The sequence below is a fragment of the Mustela nigripes genome, chromosome 7 (genome assembly GCF_022355385.1).
Source record: "Mustela nigripes isolate SB6536 chromosome 7, MUSNIG.SB6536, whole genome shotgun sequence".
NCBI classification, from domain to species: Eukaryota; Metazoa; Chordata; class Mammalia; order Carnivora; family Mustelidae; genus Mustela; species Mustela nigripes.
Window position 1 is genome coordinate 130,737,132 of NC_081563.1, and position 20,562 is coordinate 130,757,693.

Consider the following 20,562-nt stretch of genomic DNA (forward strand, 5'->3'; position numbering starts at 1 on the left):
ATCAGCCACTAGGAACATACAACATACCTAGAAGAGGTAAATCTGCCAGAAAGCCCAAAGTAAAACCAGGGAAAATGCCAAGTGCTGACAGAGGTGTAGAGAGTCTGGGCCCCTCATGAGAGCTGGTACAAAATATTGGCAAGTTTGTTTTTTTTTTAAACAGTTGTTAAGATATAAGTTACATACTATACAACTCACTCATTTAAAATGTAATCTTTTTAGGCTCTCTGCTCAGCAGGGAGCCTGCTTCCCTCTCTCTCTCTCTCTCTCTCTGCCTGCCTCTCTGCCTACTTGTGATCTCTGTCAAATAAATAAATAAAATAAAATAAAAATGTACTGTTTAGAATGCCTGGTGGCTCAGTTGGTTAAGTGTCTGCCTTCGGCTCAGGTCATGATCCCGGGGTCCCGGGATTGAGCCCCGCATTGGGTTCCCCACTCTGCACGGAGCCTGCTTCTCCCTCTCCCTCTGCCTGCCACTCCCCCTGCTTGTGCTCCTTCTCTCTCTGACAAATGAATAAAATCTTTTTAAAAAATAATAAAGTATTCTGTTTGATGGGTTTTAGTGTATTCTCTGTTGTGCACCTGTGTGTCTAATTTCAGAACGTTTTAATCACCAAAACAAGAAGCTCTCTGCCCATTAGCGGTCACCCCTCGCTCCCCCTTATCTTCCCCAGCCCTAGGCAACCATGAATCTGCCTCCTGTCTCCATAGATGTGCCTCTTCCGGACATGTCACAGAAATGGAGCCAGCCGTATATACGTACAGCATGCAGCCGATGGCACCTGGCTTCTTGCACTGAGTGTCGTGTTTTCACCGTCCACCCACGCCGTGGCACGTGCACACGTCACTCCTTTATATGGTGGAACCATGTCCGTTGTAGGGCTAGGCCACATCTTGTTTATGTATCCAGCAACTGCTGGACATGTCCACTTCTTTGCCATTGTGAAGAGCACCATCGTGTGGGCATAATCCGATCTCAACCTCCTTGTGACGTTTTTCTCACCTCCCAAAGGGGGATGACAACACCTGCCTCCCAGGATCACGAGGGGTCAGTAGGGAAAGCTCTGCACAACTCTAAACCACCACAGGAAGGCCAGACCCACTTTTTTCAGTCAGGTTCCTGAATCTTCCAGAACATTCTCTTAAAACTCAATGACTCAATATCCCTGGGTGAGACACTCCAAAACGGTTCAAATGGTCAATTTTATGTTGTGTATATTTTACCACGATAACAATTAAAAAACAACCTCAGTGTTTACTGGGCCCCAACCATGGGCCCGGCCCCGGGCTGGCTAAAGATAAAACCAGCTGTCCCTTAGATCCGTACAGAGGAGCCATGAAGGGGCACGGCCTGCCTGGGCACCAGCCATCCCTCCCCGCAACACATCGCCTAGGCCTGTGGTTTCTTTTTTACAACTCAAGCAAAATTTGCCTTCTCCTCTATTACGTTAATGAATTTGCTTTTGTGTAAAGAAAAAATATGTGTTAAATGACTGGCCAGTGACTGGCCAGCCTCCCAGACCAGAGTCAGTGGAGTCTTCAGGAAGTTTTCTTTCTCCCTTAGCTACATGGCTACCCCCAGCCGCAAAGGGGAGTGCGTGTCCCCAGGGAGGCCCAGGCCAGCCCCACGTGATGCAGGCAGGTTCGAGTCCCACGAAGGGCACTGCTGGGAGAATAGGACCCGGGGTGGGCATTCAAAGGCAGAGCACCCGCAAGGCCAGTAAAGGTTAGTGGAAGGACTCAGGGGGGGACATTGCCTCTTTACCCAAGGTCTGAAATCCCCTGCGAACTCTCTCTCCAGCTGGGGGACCTCGCTGTTTGAAGAACACAGGCACACAAGTCTGCAAGTGAGGCCTCCCCCCACGTGCAGTCCGCCCTTGGCTCAGAGGTCCCCAGTGGAGGTACAGCGACGACTTCCTCCGCTTCCCCCCACTGCTGAGCTCTTGTTGCGGGTGAGGCACCCAGCTCAGAGAATTGTAAGAATCGGCACACCCGCCCCCCCATCACTCAGTAAATACGGGAATTGGTACTCAAATCCGTCTCCTTTCCAGTTGGGTCCATAGCACATGTCCCTAAGCTGCCTGTCCCCCAATTCTGGCACCTCGCCTAAAGCGGCATTGCATTCATTTCTATTTCCCCCTCGCGTTAGGGCCCAGAGGAAAGGCTTCGGTTTTTCTTGGTGTCTTCTTCAAGCCTGAAGCCATTTCGGAGCAGAAGTCTCCACGTCTGCACAAGTCAGCCCAGCAAGCAGATTCGTCCTGGTCTGATTTTTGCTAATTCTGGCGGGTGATGAGCAGCCTGAGAAAATGAGGTTAAGTTATGTGCATAGAGAGTAGCATCTTACACTCTAATTATTGGCCCTGTCTCTGAAGAATTCCTGAGCAACTCACCTCTTTCTTTGGGTCTGATTAATCGGTGGGGCCCATGTGAGCCCCCACCCCTCGCCCCGCAGAATCAACAGGGCTCTGGATGTCATTAGCTACTCCAATTGCCTTTTTAAAAAATCTGTTTCACATAAAAGGACAAATGAGAATGAATATTTGCCCATCTTTAAGACACTAACTACATTCTTTTCCACAGCCTGTTCTCGTTACTCCTCCTTTCTTCGGGAGGAATCTGAACACAGCCTGGGCTCCTGCACGCAGGCTTCCTCTCCCAAATCAGACCCAAGCGGGCATTTTCTGGAAATGTGGCAACTTCGGAGAATGTGACCCCATTCATTTCTCTCTACCTGTCTCCCCCCCCCCCCCAGCCCGACTCACCTCCCAATTCTGAGGTGGCCTGCTTTCCAGGACTCGGATGAACCACCGCCAACTGCACCCCAAGCAGAACAGAAGGGCCTTGGTAATATTTGCTGGAAAAGCAAGAACTTCATCCAAGGACCAGCTTCTTCTCCCCTTTATTTAATAGCATCGTTTATGCCAATAAAATCACAAGAAATACCGGGGTGGGAGGGGGTTGATTCCAGTGGGAGGGGTGGGTCTCCCCCGGAGCCCTCTTAGACCACAGAGGTGGAAATGAGAACAGGCAGGGATGGGTCAGTGGGGCATAGGAGATGGCAGGGAAACAGGGTCTCTCAGACACAGTTCAAGTGCAGCAGGCAAACTTGAATGATGCTTGCCCAGTTTTTGGGATAGGGCTCCTTGGTCTGAATACCATGGTCTGCAGGCCTTAACCTATGTCCCTGCCCTCATCTCCTCCATGCTTCCCCTTGGTCTTAGCACACCAGCCATATGCCCCTCTTTCTGCTCCTCCAAAATACCCAGCCCTTCCAACCCCAGGTCCTTTGCACACCCTACTGCATGAATGCTGCTTCCCCCAGACCTTGCCATGACTCCCTCCTCTTCATCCTTCAGGCTTCTGCTTCAGCAGGCCCATTCCCAAAGGGTGCCTCTCTGACCCTATCACTTTCTCCAGTCTTTCTGCCAGAAAAATACCCTCTGCCCACCGCTCACCCTGTTTTTTTCTTAGGACCCTAGAATCTGTATGTCTTCTGTCTCTCGCACATCACACAAAGATGTAATCACTGTGAAGGCAGGGACTGCCCATCTTCTTCTCCACTGTCTTCCAGCCCAGAGAACAGTACCCAATACATTCTAGGTGCTCAGTAAATATTTGATGAACAAAAAAACCTATTCCACATAACCCCTGTCCCCCTTTCTCCTTCAAGATTCTGCAATTTTCCTTGAAGAAAATTTAAAAACATTCCTGGGCTTATCTGGATTCAATAAAAGAAAAGAAAAGACTTTGCTCTTAAATCTCTTGAAAATGGACCACCGAGGCTTGGAACACCAAGTTCTTAGTGTGAGCAAAATAGAGCCTGCAGGCTGAGTTCTAAGAAATGGGGCCTGCCTGGACGTCAGACACAGGTTGTCGAGTGAGTGACCTCACAATATGATTCAATTACCCCAGATCTTAATGGGAATGCACTTCAGAGTCCAAACCTCAACATGGAAGGCTGAGGGGTGGCTTGGCTTTGACGTTCCTAAGAGAAGGCAGGCTCCCTGAGAAGACGCTACGCCTTCCCATCCACCAAAGGGGGAGAGGGGGGGAAAGGGAGAAACCCCAGCATCGGGCGTGTTTGTCTGCTAAGGCTTCGGATGGAAACTGATCCGGGCATGCGTGATCCCCCAAAAATCTGCCAGCCCCCAGAGCGCTGCAGTTACCCTCCGACCACAGCCACATGGAGAATGAAATTAAATCCCACGGAAAGAGTTGACTTTTTTTTTTAACATTATGCAATGTTTGGGTGAAGGAAAGGGGGAGCTATCAGGGGAAAAAAAACCTCCTCTTTTTCCCAGAGTTGAGCAAAGCTATTTCTAGCTTTTAATGATACATTTCACCATCACTGCATGGGGAGTTTTGAGAGGCACGAAGACGGGGCTGTTCTTGTTATGTAACCCGTTTCAAGTAGGAAATTAGCAAGTCCTGAATGAATTCTGTTACTGTGCTCGACTTCTGGAAAGTTTGGAGCGAACTACAGTTCTATTTTGAGGTGAGCAAATCCATCATTTATAGATCTCTTCACAAATACCGCCGGGCTTCATGTCACCCTGAAAAGTTTCATAACAAAAACAGTTAAAGTACTTGGGGTGTTGGAACATTTCGTCTCAAAACCTTATTAGCCTGAATAAGGAGTAGGGTAAGGCCTCCCCGTTGCCAAATATTCAAGAATACAAATATCCAAGATCAAATAAATATTCATCTCCCACACACTCCCCGCCCCTTCAAACCCTAGTTTTTTTGTGCGTGTTTTTTTTGTTTTTTGTTTTTTTTTTAAAGCGAAGCCCAGCAAAATAGTCTGGTCAACAACATAAAAAGCAATGTCTGTTTTTGACGGAGCCGTTGGCCATGAAATCAGTTCTGAGCTATGAAAGCCGCGTCTTGAACACAGCAGCTGGGCGCGAGGACCTTCCTGGTGGTTGAAAACAGGAAACATAAAGGTCTTTCAATCTCAAGTTCCCCCTAGTGGCGCGAAGGGAGCAGTGTCCGCTCGCCCATGGAATTTCACAGCCCAGGCGGCTACTTCGCGAGCACCCCACTAAGGAAAAGTACCATGGGTCGGTCTACCCCGCTGAAGCCCACATCCCAGGGGCTGAGAGCACACGCCTCCGATCCGCTCAGAGGAGCTGCCACGGGACTGAGACGCTGCTGGTTTACGATTCTCTTTCTATTTGATAAGCGGAGGATGACCCTTCCGGCCAGTAGGAGGAAACCACCAGCTCACACCTCAAATAGCTCCTAATTAAAACATTGGGCTAGTTGGGCGTGTGCGTAGCTGGTTTCCTGAGATTCGGGCGTTCCCAACGCTGCGATCCTCTGGAAATGAAGAAAGTCTCCTGCAAATGATAACACGGACGCGTGCGGGAGGCAGGGGGATGGGGACGAGGACTCTCAACCTTGGCACGCCGGACATCTGGCGCCGACTAATTCCATGTTGTGGGGGCCGTCCTGCAGCATCGCTGGCTTCTCCCTCATTAGGTCCCTCAGCAGCCCATCCCAACAGGGACAACCGAAAATGCCTTCTGGCACTACTGTGAGTCCCTTGGGGGACAAAAGCGCCCCTGGCTGAGAGGCACTGGGTGAAATGAATAAAACATGTCCTCTGCTTCATACACAACAGCTTGCAAACCTCTTCTGCCTCAAACTTAGGTGACTGCGTTCCTTTTTTATTATGCTCAGCTAGCCATGGTGTAAGACGTCATTAGCACTGCTACAGCGCTCAGGGATTCATGAGTTGCGTGTATCACCCAGTGTTTGTCACCACACGTGCCCCCCTTAATATCCACAGTGACTGGATAGATTCCTAAATCTATCACCTGATTTAAAAAAAAAAAAAAAAAAGTGGGACACCTGGGTGGCTCAGTGGGTTAAAGCCTCTGCCTTCGGCTCAGGTCATGATCCCAGGGTCCTGGGATCAAGCCTTGCATCGGCTCTCTGCTCAGCGGGGAGCCTGCTTCCTCCTCTCTCTCTGTCTGCCTCTCTGCCTACTTGTGATCTCTGTTGAATAAACAAATAAAATCTTTAAAAAAACACATGAAAAAAAATTTTTTAAATTTTTTAAAAAAATTTTTTAAAAGGTTTCTGAACTGATCAAGGACTGTGCGTATAAATAAAAAATGAATCTTATAAAATGCTCTTTTTCCTACTTCTATCGATCACCTTTTGAAATTATGCCATGTCTGTAACAGACGACAGTAGAGAATAAACAACAATGCATGGGTTGGGAATGGGGTGTTTTTTTTTTTTTCCTTTTTCTTTTTGCCAAAATCGCAGTTAACTTTAACTGGAGAAAAAGCCATTTACACTTTTTGTACCGTGAGTTACACAGAAAACAGCATTATAATAAAAAGCCTTCATTTTGACACCAGAATTCATGGTTCCGCACAAATTAAAATGATCCCCCGGAGGCATAAAGTACACAAGCTTTATTGGGCAACAGCAACGGGCTGGGCTGGCAGACAATGAAAGCAGAACCGCTCGGAGCACGCAGCATCACATGGCTATCATCACAGGATCGAGAATTTAAATCATCTGGGAGTCCCTGCTAAATTAAAGCATCATCCTGTACCAGAGCTGCTCTCTCATGACAAAATACTGTCCTGGTGAGAGTCTGCAAGGCAGACTCTACTAACCTACTAACGGGACGGCCACGGACTCCTAGGAGAGTTTACAGTTAGCCCCAGAGCGACAAAATCGTAATTTAGCCACAGCTTTTTTTGTGCACCCCCCCACACTTGTCCCTGCCCCCATCCCCAACAAACGCAGTATTCACTGACGGAACCCAGCGACCTGAACAGACGGCACCCGTGACCATGCGGTGACCAGGACGGGTCCACGGGTACAGCTGCCGCGGAGCAAGGAGGTGCTGCGGAGCTCAAGGTCATTGGGGCGCTGCTCACGACATCATCTGCCTCTCCGCTCCATTCAGAAACATACACTTGTCCAAGACAAAATGAACATCATTAATGGAAATATTTCCCCGTAAGTATACGCAACAATTTCCTTTACATTAAAGGAAGGGAGGAGAAATAAAATCCGTTGTATTTACAAAGCTCCTTGTTAGGTTTCTTAATGAAAACAAAGCTGGGAGTAACGGGATTTTAATGCAAACCAAGCATCTCATCCAAAAACTGGAGATGACACAGTCACATACACACACGCACTGAAACACACACAGGAGATTAAAGATAAAAAACAGCTGACAGGTGTTTGCCTTCAATAGGATGGAGCGGAAGCACATGTAGGTCCCATCGGCAATTTTGGCAAAGGTTTAAAATGCTGCCCCATAAAGGCATGAGGGCGTTCCCATCCCCACCCCAGTAAAAACAAAACAAAGTATAAAAGCAAAGTCTGGAGGAAGAATAGGCATTATTGTGTCAATTTCCAATGAGCACAAAACTCAAAATACATTCAAAAGTTGTCAGTGTGACCTTAACTTTCAGCAGAGAACACACCGAGGGAAGGGGTCAGCAGACATTCAAGATTACTAGGACACAAAAGGGCTTCACTTATTAGGGGACGCTGGCCGGGGACCCGGAGAATACGACCGTCGCAGTGGGGGACATCCCAGCTCTTGATCTCCCAGCTCCCGGCGGCTACAAACAGGTGGTTTGCCCCGATGTTAGGATGCCCCCAGGGATGCCCTCCAGGGCTCGGGAGCCACGTCTGCCACTCCGAGCAGCCACGGCCAATGCAACTGGCCTGGCCCAGCACCGCGGGCAACCCAGCACACAGCTGCCAAACGAGGATCCACACTGTCGGGCACCAGAAATCACTGAAGATGGAGAAGATCGTCTGGTCGTTTTCTTCGAGGAAGGAAGGGGAAAGGAGAAACCACAAACAGATCCCACGGTCCTCGCGCACACACAACCATCACCGCAAGATCAAGCAAAAATCATCATAAAACAAAAGTGCTTACTGGGACACAAATACATAACGGTGTCAGAGGGTCGGGGGGTTGTCATTTCTACTTTAAGGAGAAAGGTTTGAACAGCACTGATTGCGTGTTGTGGGGCCTCTGGCCTCGAATTAAATCAGCTATCACAGACTTAGGTCCCACTGAGGTCCAAGGTGAGGGGAAGGGGTCAGTGGTGCTTCTTAAATTCTTTCCAGATTGGGAAACCGAGAAAAAGATAAACAGAATCCTTATGCTTAAGGTTAATGAACTCAGGAGCTTCCTGTGAAGTAGCTCCAGTGTTTGTCCTCCCCCCAACTAAGACAACCCGCGTGTGCCGCACTTCTCTCTGCTGGGATGAGGCTGACCTGGGCAGGCGACCATCCTGGACTCTCACCGACTGGAGGCTCCCACCCTTTGAGGGCACACGCGTTCCTGGACACTCGAGGCCCCCCAGCAGGTGGTGTACGCAGGCTGCCCAGTGACGGTGGTCTGGGCTCCACTTGGATTTCGGTCCCTCTGGCCCTTGACTGCCTCTACTAGAGTGTGGCTGAGACAACAGAACATGGTTTTTAACAGCAAGACAGACATCCATCAACTTCCAGGGGGAGGTCGGGCTGGAGGGCTTCTTCAGCCTCTCTGGAAAGCTTCCTTCCTGGGAGATGGCAAGCAGCAGCTCAGGTGTGGACTTTAAAAGTCAACTCACACACCTGGATCACTTGGGACTTGAGGGATAAAACCAGAGAGACCACCTCCCACTATCTGCTGAACGTCTGCCATTTCCTAGCAATGGTTCCTTAAGACCTACCCCAGGAGCCATCCCGTCTGTGCAGAAGGCCAGGATCGCGGTTTACAAACTCAGAACAGAACAACGTAAGACTTATCATCAGCCTTCCAAAAAGACAGAACCAAGTGTGAACCTCTGAGCCCCACACTCAGCTTCCCTCCCTTTGAAACTGGGAAACATCACTCAGGAAGAAGTCAGACGTGTTCGATCTTTCATAGAGTTTTAGACCAAGGTCCTAATCCCAACTAACTATTCACCCACTGCAACCTGTATTCTCTGTGGGTCTGTGCAGCAGGAATAGCCGGCAGGAGCAGGCAAAGACGAATGCAGAAACGCACAGTCTTCACACAGAAGCACATCAGCAGCCAGCTTACCGGTGCCTGAAACCTGCGGTCATTTTATGAAGTTTCAAAGGGGCAGCACCCATGCAGGAGCGAATGAAGAGTGCTCCCGGGCAAGGGGACCACCGCCTGCTCCACGCACCCCCAGCTCCCCCAGAGCCGGCTGCCCAGAAGGTAGTGAGTGCCACCACCAGCCGGAACCCGCAGCCCTGAAGCCCACACAAGCAGAAGGGGCCAAAGGAATTCATCCAAGTCCAAGATCTCGAGCATGGTCAGCTCTGGAAGATCAACCGGCCAAGCCCTGATGGCAGGCGCCGAGGGACTCAGAGCCCCGAGGATGCCTTGCTCTGCCAGGTCCAGGCCTTGCACTCCCCCTTCCTCCTCTGAAACGAGAAGCCACAGCTTTATGAGAAACACATGGGCGTGTAGTCTATCCCCGTGGGGCGGTGCGGGGGGGCGGGGATCGATACTGCCAGCTGCCTTTAAGCAAGTTCCCTTCGAAAGCCGTAGGCAGTGTGACGGACCCCAGACCCCAGGGCCCTGGAGCGGCAGCCTGGGCCTCCTCCCACCGGGGCTGCCCCGACGAACGACGCACAGCAACATGGGATATGCCTCTGCCTTAGTCATTCAGCCTCCTAATGGGAAACAGACGTCTGTGGAGCAGAGAGCCCCCCACGCCCTGACCTTGCACTCAGGACTCGGACGGGCCCGGCCACATGTGCAACACTGTCTAAAGAATTAGTGGAGTCTCTTATCCGTCTGTCGACACATTGAGGAGCTGTTCAGTGGCACGTTTCCTGCTGCAACAACTCTGCTGAAAATGTCGGAGGGTGTCCTCAGCCGGCCGCGGGCTTGGTTATCGTTACCAGGTCCGAAGAAAGCAGGAGAACATCTCCGAAAATTCTTTGACGAGGTGGCAGGTGGAGCTAAGTCGAGGGCTGGAGGTGTTGAGTCCGAGGGAAGAGGCCAGACTGGATTGGTGGCACCCTCTGTCTCGCTCTCCCTCCTCTCCTTTGCTCTATGTCACTCTAGGAAGCCGGGGCGGCCTCAGAGAGCAGCACTGCCTCGGACAGGACAAGCCGCATCTCCCCCTCGAGATGACTGCCTGTGTAACTTTCTACCAAAGTCACTGTCTTTCCCCACAAACCTATCCCAAGGGCTTTTACATTTCTCCGAAGCCGGCTTTTAAGAGTGAGAAAGATGTAAAGAGTACACACACATGAGGACTGCTGAACACAAAAACAGAAACCCCTCTACGATCGTCAACTAGACAGAAACCCTTATTGCATGACAACAGAAAGCAAGTCCTCGGAAGCTTGCCCAGTGACCCACGGATTAATCGTCAGCAGAGCCGCCGGCTTTAACATATGTACATTCGCTGCGGGCCGAACCGCGAGGGGCCCGAGCAGGCCCGCGGGGTCCCCTCCAGGGACCTCCCCGATGGTCCAGCGTCAGGACCCCACGCGGAGCCTCTTCGCGTCAAAACTGCACGTGTTAGCGAGGCCTGCACGACCCACAGGCAGCAGGTAAGAAAAACGCAACTTGAACTCTGCCCGGCAGGAGAGCGCCGAGGCCCCGGCGCCCTGGGTCGGCGCCGCCTACGACGTGAGCTTCGAGTAGCTGGGCGGGGAGAACCGTCTCCGCAGGTACTTGAGAACGTACAGGGGCAGGCAGCTGACCAGAGTGATCACGGACACCTTCCACAAGAACGACAGAGTGGCGATAAAGTACACATCTGCAAGCAAACGGGAAGACCGTGGTGAGTGGGCGGAATGTTCTGGAAGGCCTATGGGGCTCAGAATAGCCGGCACAGCTCTGATGGGGGGTAAGTGGGGGCAGAGCTGTCTCTGCATGGGATCCCGTCACCGACACACGGTCTCTGGGCACTGGCCCTTTCCTTCGGCTCAGTCTCCCGGGGCCTGGACTCTCCCCAGCCCCTCCTCTCTCTGACCTGCTTCTGTGGCTGAATTCACGGACAGTCCGTGAAATGCTGTTTCCAGCACCGGGGAAAGAAAACCAGGGGCACAAACAATTCTTACGGGTGTTTCTGCTGTGGAATCTGACAGCACGTCGGATTTTCTATATCCACCCACCGCCCAAGAGCAGAAAGGCTTTTCCCCTCGTTTCCCTTCATTTTCCCTTTGCCTCTGGGATGATCACCAAAGCTACGGGCAGCCGGGCCTGAGGGCAGTGCCAAGCTGGAAATGGGGGGTAGCCTCCAGGGGCTTCCAGCTAAGGACGGGCACCCCCATCTGCTGCAGGACAGTAAGCCCGCAGTCCAGAGGATTCTGTGAGAGCAGAGCAGGGTTCACGAGCTTCCGCACAATGGCGCACAGGAGGGGGTGGGAGGCAGGTGGCTGGCACCGGCCACAGTCCCGCTGAATGCCCGGCCGTGGAGCCCACACACAGCTGCCCATCCAGCCCGTGGCAGCTTCCCGAGGGCAGAGCTCACCACCCCAAGCCACAGAGCACACGACAGGTGCTCACGAAACCCATCCGGACGGACTCTGGGGACAAGTGTGAAACTCCTCGAAGACTTCACTTTTCGCAGATGTCCGTCTTCCCTTTACCCGAACCTGAAGGACCGTTTGCTGACCAGCAAGAGACGTCATCGGAGGGGTTAGGCGGAGGGAAAGGCGGAGTTTCTCCACCCTGTGATAAGGACACATCCTGTGGGGCTATCCCTTATTCATGAGCGAGACCTGGACGTCTGACCTCTCCACAGCCCCCCGGAGCCCAGCGCAGTGACCGGCTCCCTGGAGAACCCCAGCCAGTCTTTGCTGAACTCAATGGGATCCCTTCTAAGCCAGTTCACACAGTGTGCTTTTCAAAGGAAACCCGACTGACATCAAGCCGGAGAGCCTCTGTTCCAGGAAGCTGAGTCACAGCTGCCACTTGCCCCAAGGGGACGCCAGGAACAACATGGGGACCACTAAGTGCCAAGGCCTGGAGGACAAAGAGCTCAGGACGGGTCCCGGGGGGGCCCCGAGACCCCGTGGCCAGGCTGCGGCTGCAGGGGGAGGGGAGGGGCTGGAGGGTGTCTTACCGATGAATTCGTGTAGGAACACCAGGGAGGCGATGTAGCAGGCCAGACTGAGCAGCTCGGCCACCGTCATGAGCCAGTGCCATGTCTGGATGGTCAGGGCCACCATCAGCAGCTCGGTGAGGATCAGCGACGTGAAGGAAATCGCCACGATGTGCACGAACTCGGACTCAAACAGCAGCAGGGCCCCGTACATGATGGTGCTCCCTGCGAAGGCAGAGGAAGCCGGCGTCCCACATGGTCCGGTCCACAGCCGCCACCCTCCCCCCTCGCCCTCCCCATCCAGGGCTCCCAAGGCTCTCGGGGCCTGCTCCCAAGCAGGGGCTCCTTTCTGTTTGTTTTCTGTTTAGACATGAAAGATGGCGCTTGACGAGTGGTGCTTTATGGAGGTTTGAAAGAGGTGCCCTGTCCTGGTTTCCTATTTTCCCACTGGACTTTATATAATAAGGAGTCTAAAACTGTAGGGGAGAGGGAGGAGAGAGAGAGAAAGAGGGAGGGAGAGAGATGGAGAGAAGAAAATCAGGAGAGACAGGAAAGAGGAACTATCCGGGGTGGATGGAACAGGAAGGAGAAATTGAAACTTTATTATTTAAAATGACAGAGGCAAGCGGTCACAAAAAGGCAAATACTGTGGATATTCTACTTCTAGGAGGGATCCAAAGTAGTCACCTCCGTAGAGACGAAAGGGAAGCGGGGATGGGGACAGAGTTTCCACTTGCCAAGATGGAAAAGTTCTGCGGCTGTTTTCTTGCAACAGTGTAACACTGTAAATGTACAACGTAACTCACCACCGTGAATGCACTGTGCGCTAGCGAACTGTGCCCCTAAGAAGGGTTAAGATGGTGAATCTTCGGTCATGTGTTATCTTAACCACCCCTCTCCCCCACACACGAAATGACCGAGGTAGCCAGGAGACACTCAGTGTCGTGCCCCTCGAACAAGGCGAGCAAGGAAAGTGGCGGAGGGTACGGGGTCCGCACCTAGCACAGCAGAAACCAAACCCATGGTGCAGTGCCAGAGTGTTACTAGATGCTAAACCCCAAAACTCTTCACACCACCGCCCACCACGACAGGGTTCGAGAGGGAGGGCTGATACGGCGCTTCCTGCTCATTGTCTATGAAATTCTATATATAAAACGTAGCTGCATAATCGATGCACATATTATACTTTGAGAGACTTCTTAAAAATGCCCCCCTCTATTTTTTTAATGACAATTTAACCTCCTGCCAACAAATTCACTGGTTTCTACACCTTCTGGTTACATGCCCTGTCAGTAAGACCTCCCAATACACAACGTGCATCTGTAAATTCTATGTCGGTGCTTGGGCAGACACAGACAGATACCAGGACCATGACATAATTATATGCACATTATAAAACATACATAAAGACAGAATTAAACACCAGAAGGGTCTGGATATTTTCTTCTCCTACAAGTCATCCTACAGTCTCTGCAATCCAGGGGCCCTCTCTGGAGGCTGCTGAGGTAAACACATCTTTCAAAAACTAGAACTTGACCTCAGAAAAAGTATCAGAACATTCCAGAAAGCAACCGCTTTTTGTTACAATGGCTTAAGCATCTCGGCAGGTTTTGAGTAGTATCCGTTATCTTTTCTCTGACTTTATCTCATGAGGCAGACGGCACCACCTCTCAGATCTACTGCTCTGCTGAATGTTCTAGTCCTCAGAAAATGCCAAGCGGGGCCTCCCTGGGGCACACTGTCCCGCTCCTTAACCAAATTTTAGGGTTCCAGCTTCTTCCCTTCAAGCTCTACAGACAACAGTCAAGTTGACCCTGTGCACTGCCTTACCTTGATAGATGCTAATCAAAACCCATATTAGGAAGGTCTTGTAGGACAACGGTCTTCCCTAAATGAGGAAGCGAGAAAGAACAGGTTACTACCATGCTGGGCTCCTCCACTAACGAGGCAATCTGCCTGTTTTCATTTAAAAATAAAGGGGGGGGGGTCTTGCTCATATCTGAACTCACTAGAGAAATTACATTTTTTAAAGAGAACTAATAGAAGGTGGAAATAAATCTGCTCTTCAGTAAAATTCCTTGGGGACAAATAAATCATACACCGACACACACCACACACACCACACCACAGGCAGCACGCACACACTTTTTGGAAGCGTACGCAAGGATGTTTCCAGGAGCAGACACCAGCTAAGGCTGGAGGATGGAACCGTCAGGCGTTTCTTTTTTAAGTTGTTAGTTGGTTTGTTGGCAACACACTGCAATAGTACACATATTGCTGTACTGTTCAATATTCTTTACAAGCGCAAATACTTTTTTAAGAAAAATAAAATAAAATCCCACGCCTTCCTCTACCAAACTAGCAGTTCCAGTCAGTGTGTTCAAACCAGATACGGAGGGTCTGTGTGAAATCAATTAGCAGTAGGGAGAGAGGGAGAGAGAAGGGGAGGGGGAGGCAGGACTGAGGGAGGGGAGGGGGAGTCCAGTGAACCTTGAGGAGATCCTTGTAGAGCTCAGGATACAGCATGGCAACTTCCGACTTGACATCTTTGTCCAGGACCAGAGAAAACACAGGAAACATGGTGTAAATGGTGGAGTACCTGGGGGTGGGGGGAGGGAGGGGCGGAAATCACCACAGGTAAGACCCAGCCGAAGGAAAATGAGCAATTCGTTTCTCCAGCTTCTGCAGCCCAATCTCCACCCATTCATTCCTTCAACAACCGCCCACTGCGTGCCTGTTCTGTGCCAGGGCTGATTTTAAGCTTGGGAGATTCAGATGAAAAACTGATGGAAACATCTGCCCTCAGAGAGCTTTCATACTAGTCAGTGAGTCAACAGAGTCGGTAAACTACACTGTGTGTTGCACATACATGCTAAGAAGGAAACTCTAATGGAGGGGAGGGAAGGAGACATGGGGGTGGTGTCATTTTCGAGAGGGTGCCCAAAGGATGTGACATTTGAGTAAACACCCAGAGAAGGTGAGAGGCAGTCAGGCCCAAGTGGAGGGAAGAGCATCGCAGGCAGAGAGGCAGCATGTGCAAAGGCCCTGAGGCAGGAGTGCATCTTGTTTGAAGAACAGCAAGGCAGCCAGTGCAGCTGGCTGTATGAGTGAGAGGGAGAGAGAAGGAAATGGGATCAGAGAGGGACAAGGGGTCCAGTCATGGAAGGCCACATGCAGCCAAGCTCCAGGAGCTCCTGCCTACACTCTGGCATGTTCTTTTGTTTTTCTGGGACCTAACAAAAGATGTCCACCCGTCCAATTAGAAGCAAGCAGAATTTCACTGTCCACTGTCAGAGCGAATGGGCCAACATAAAAAGAAGAAGGCAGGCAACTTTGGTAAGATTCTCCCCCAGGGCCAGCCGGCCTTTCTGTGCTCCTGCCCCTTTCACGACCAGGAGCACGGCCTACATGGGTCTCCATCTAGGGCGTGTGGTACCCAAATTCCACCCATCTGGCAATTCAAAGACTGAACACTTTCTCCAAAGGATCACAAGAAACCTCATGAATTCCAAGTCAGGAATGGGGTTGGGTTTGAGGGCAGCAAGTGTCCCAGGGACACCCTAGTCTAGCAGGTCAGGGGCACGCAGCAGTGAAGCTCCGTTAGGCACGTGCCCCCCCCCCCCCCCGCCAAAGAGATCAAGGCTCTGGGCCGCCTTAGAGACCCAGCAGCAGAAGGTTCTACTGGGGTCCATGGCAGGGAAGGTACTTTCCAGAGCTCCCCTTTCACTTTTTCTAAGACCACAATGAAATCACCGAGTCTGAACCTTTGCTCTTGCTTTGATTGCTAATCACCGGTCAGCTCAGACTCTCCTGGGCAAGCATTTTTCCATCTCCAGGTCCAAATGGCCAAGGGCTATGAACCACAGACATATCAGACCCCACTTCCTCAATCTGGTTCCAGGCTTGTGAGGGGCGCCTGGGTGGTTCAGTGGGTTAAAGCCTCTGCCTTCAGCCCGGGTCATGATCCCAGGGTCCTGGGATCAAGCCCCATGTCGGGCTCTCTGCTCAGCGGGGAGCCTGCTTCCTCCTCTCTCTCTGCCTGCCTCTCTGCCTCCTTGTGATCTCTGTCTGTCAAATAAATACATAAAATCTTTAAAAAAACAAAACAAAAAAAAAACTTTTGAATCCGAGAAGATTCTAAACGGCATCGCTGGCAACTTGGGGACTGAACAGCCTATAGACAGTACGTTTCCTCGCTCATCTCTGGCATTTTCGAGAGGTTTCATAAAAAATTAATACCCTGCCTACATTTTCTTACCCAATGATGAGGAATCCTTGATAGAGAGGAACGGAGGCAAAGTAAAACACGGATGAAAAGACCGCCTGTGCCAACAAGAAAGGAGGAGATTAACAGAAATCGTGACAAAAATCCCTACACTTACAAAGTAGCAGTCAACACTTAACACAGCACAAACAGCCCCTGCACAGCTGTGAGCGCTTTAAGGAAACCAGCTCATTCCACGATTACAACCACCTCATGAGGTCGGTACTGTTATCATCAACCCCTATTACAGACGACGACAGTAAGGCACAGAGAGGTTAAGGGACTTGCCCAAGATAACACAGCTCGTAAGTGACAGGAGCCAGGAGTCGTTCCCGGGTGGTTTAGCACCAAGGACCACTCTCCGCCCCTCTGTGAACACTGACGTTAGAGGACACAGGCTGGACCCAGAAATACCCTGTGCGATCCCCATGAACCCCCAGAACCACCCATGAGATCCAGTCCTATCTCCTGCATTTCACAGGAGGGGACTCTGAGCAGGTAAAGGGCACTGTGGGGCTCAATCCCAGCTCCATACTCCAGCTCCCCGGGGGCGGGGCAGCAGAGAAGGCACAGCCCCTCTTACAGGACACATTTTACCGTTTCTGGAAATTTTTACAAAGAGCCCATAACCTGCTGCCCTTGTTAGACAAGAGCAATAAAGACCTTTCCAAACGCTCCCTGAAATGTCTGCTTCCTGACTTGGAAAACAGGAGCTACTGGCCGTGAAAACCAGGCTGGGGAGATAAAATCAGACTTGACACTCCGTTACTTCTGTCTCTGGGCATCGACAGGCTCACGGAAGGAAAGTGGCCTCCAAAGCGAATTCCTAGGGGCCGAAAACCAAAAAGAGGCCAGAGACAACGACAAGAGGCTTTTCAAAAGCTGAATACAAGAGACAGCCCGAGCCAGCCTGACGACTGGAAAGGTCGTGGCACCAGAGGCGTCTCGCCCCCCATCACCTGCTGTAGGAGTTTGTCTGATACAGAGCTCGGAACGCAGGTGCCACCCGGGGCCAAGGTCGTGGACAGCCCCGGCTGTACCCTGGTCATATTTCAGAACTGGAAGGTGAAAGCCGCCTTTCAAATGACTTTCCACCCCAGCTGGGCTGCAGCACAGAAAGGATGGTTGTAAAAACATCAAGAATCTGGTGTTTCATTTTGTAAATCAACGTCAAGAGCCTCCTTCCCCTAAAAGGGCCGGGTTGGCCATAAAGCCTTCGTCGTGGAGAGAACACCTGAGGGGAAAAAAACACTACGGCCACATCTATCAACGAGACCGACGGCAAGGTGTGGCTCCAAGAGGGACTTGTCCTCAGCCAGCCACTTTCAGCACAGTGGACAGCGAGATTTTTTTTCTACAGCCCCAAAGAACAATTTCCCATCCTGAAGTTTTTTCTAAATTGATGTTGAGAGCGACAACATACAGGCTTTACAGAAGTCAGCTCGGCCAGCCCGGCTTCTGTGCGCCTGCCCAGCGGCGAGCGATCAGTCTCCCAGGGACGGATCCAGAGCGCCACCCACGAGCTAACACAAAAGTACAGATGCGGTCTGAGGAACCGTAACAGCTGTTTGGGTGTAGGTCACGTTGACCAAAAAAATCACTTTAAGGCTCCTATGTTCACAAATACAATAGATGTTGAAAACCTAAAACGACCCCCAGAAGGTGAGAAAGAGGCCAGAAGAAGGGGAGAGTCTCATGTACACGAACAGCATCGCTTCACTTCCTCAGAAAGGGAGGAAGCCTTTTATGTGGCAAGTAAGTGCCTTTCCCACAGATTAAAACATCCCCTCACTGGATACCTCGCCCTGTGGTTTTATGGCTCAGGGAAAGGATGCCTTCAGCACTTGACGCCTTACAGAGCTCTGCTCCTCAAAGGAGCCTCATCTGAGAGGCGAGGCAGGTCTTATCATCCCCATTCATGGATGGAAGACTGAGACCCAGCGGGCTCTCAAGGTCTCAGAGATATGTAGTGGTGTGGTCAGAAGGAGACGTGGGTTTCAAGTCCCATCACCCCTACATTCTCACTACTTAACTTAATTTTCACCAAACGTCCATGAAGGGGAATCCATCCGTCAATCATTTTTCAGCACCTAAAATGTTTTCTTTCCCGCCCCTCGGCCTTCCTGCTAGTGCACACTTAATTGCCACAGACCGATGACGGATGTGAAAGGAGCCAGCGAGAGAGGAGGTGGGGAAAGTGCCCTGGAATTCTTTTGTGAGAAACAAGATGGGAACAAGACGTTACTCCCGAGAAGCTGAACAATGGGGCGGCCCAGCTGGACTCCCACCCGGGATGTCTGGAGGCGGAACCGTGACAGGGCCACAGGCTCTGCTGCCCCACCTGAGAGCCCACACGAGCCGAGGCAGCGATCCAGGCCTCCGTGCATCGCAGGCACTCGAGGGGACACCGCGACCAAGAGCGTGGGCTCTGGAGTCCCCGCCTGATACAGACTAACCCCCAAGAGACACTGCACGTGTTTCTCAGCCTCACGGAGCCTCAGGCTCCCCATCTGTACAATGGGTGCAGGCGACCATGAGGACCGTACGAGATGCTGCCCTGTGGACATGGAGCCAGGTGCTCAGGGCGTCGGAAGAGCAGGAGAACACAAGTTCTTCTCCCGCGGTCGTTCTCTGCTGGCCCTTTCGTGAACATCCAGAAAATCCAAGACCCGAGTATTTGCCCGCATCTCACTCTGCACGCTTCCCTCTGGCAAAAAAAAATCCTAACAACTCTGGGCAACAACACACCTCCCTCCTGCCAAGCACTGGCCAGGCCCGCTGCTAACACTCGCAGCCACCCCGCCACGGCGAGGATGGCCTGTCCCAGCCACCAGAGGAAGGACCTGGGGCAATCCAAGGTCTGTTGGGCTGGAACGGGGCCCAGCGGGGATTTAAAACTGGTCAGGTGGGAAAATAGAGTCAACCAACCGACCCACCGACCCACCGACCCACCGACCAACCAGCCAGGGAGCGCCACGGCTCCAAAGCACGGTCGAGTTCCAGGCCTTTTCCCCCGCTAGCCCCGGGGAGGGTGAGCAGAGTCGCACCGCCTGCCCCCCCCCCCCCCCCCCCCCCCCCCCCCCCCCCCCCCCCCCCCCCCCCCCCCCCGCCCCCCCCCCCGCCCACCTGCATGGTGCTGATGCAGAGGCTCCTGTGGATGACGAACTGGCTGAGGGCCGCCGAGCGCTTGTAGCTGTTGCGGCCGTGCACCATGAGCAGGCGGCCCAGGTGCTTGAACTGGGTGATGGAGAAGTCGGCCGCCAGGGACGCCTGCTTGCCTTCCTGAAAGCCACACAAAACGGGCACCGTCAGAAGCACCGGAGGTCAAGGCAACCACGTTTGTTTTGTTTTGTTTTCCACGGAAAAAGCAAGACACCATAAGGGGATCTTTGGAAAATTTCAGTGAAGAGCTTCTTTGGTTTCGAGCTGGGCTCAGTAGGTGGTCTGAGTCTACGTGTGTTTGAAAAAGAGGAATTTATTTAAATAAAAACCACTCTAAGTCACAGACAGTTATAATGTGGAGGTCAAAGGGATCTAGTATCTTGGGAGTGCGCCCAACCCGTGGTGTGCACCCAGAGCCAGGAATCCTCAGACACAGGCACCTTACGACGGTCTGTTCCTCTGAGCGAACGGTAAGGCTTGGGGGTGGGGGGCCTGCGGGGGGAAAGGACACAGGAGAGTGGATTCGCCCGATTCATGAGGCCGTGGGACCAAATGCACAGGACGGCGTCTCTGGCCCTCACTTGGGGCCTCTGTGCTCCTGTTAAACACAAAGTCCTGACAATCCTGGGAACCCCTCTTCTTGCCGGTCGCCATTTAGAAGTCACAAATTAGGGCAGAGAGAACAGTAAAAGGCAACCACAGAGGTAATAAGGACAGAAAGAGAAGAACTGAGAAAGAGAAGAACCAACTTTTTAAAAAATGCAGCTTTTAGTGAGGGGAAGACCGTGCCACATTCTTCTCTGACCCCCAAGACATCAGCAGACAGCGTGATGACGGGTGCTTTTACGGACACTGTGATGGCCACGGGAAAGTGACAAGTACATTCACGGTGCCCTGACGATACAGCAAAACACTCTGTTTTTAAGCGTCGGCACGCGAAAAATCAGCACTCATCATCTGTAAGACGGAGTGATGTCGATCCCCGACTCCCACGTAATAACCGGACTCCCACATAATAAATAATACCAAGGGATCACGCTTTGTGGTTCCTTGTGCTTCATCATGTGAATCTAGGATTTTCAGAAG

At 51.7% G+C, this 20,562-nt stretch overlaps 1 protein-coding gene across 6 annotated transcripts in view; it reads right to left on the minus strand.

The window, feature by feature from the left end:
* Window positions 1-6,413: 6,413 nt before the first annotated feature.
* ATP9A (ATPase phospholipid transporting 9A (putative)) overlaps window positions 6,414-20,562 on the minus strand; it is a 134,977-nt gene continuing 120,828 nt past the window's right edge. For all 6 annotated transcript variants that reach the window (XM_059407246.1, XM_059407240.1, XM_059407244.1 and 3 more), the window contains 6 exons: window positions 19,441-19,596; window positions 16,309-16,373; window positions 14,541-14,649; window positions 13,881-13,938; window positions 12,072-12,275; window positions 6,414-10,760 (listed from right to left, as the gene is read on the minus strand). In XM_059407246.1, the coding sequence (XP_059263229.1) occupies window positions 10,624-10,760; window positions 12,072-12,275; window positions 13,881-13,938; window positions 14,541-14,649; window positions 16,309-16,373; window positions 19,441-19,596 (729 nt within the window). In that variant the 3' untranslated portion in view covers window positions 6,414-10,623. The remainder of the gene's footprint in view (window positions 10,761-12,071; window positions 12,276-13,880; window positions 13,939-14,540; window positions 14,650-16,308; window positions 16,374-19,440; window positions 19,597-20,562) is intronic.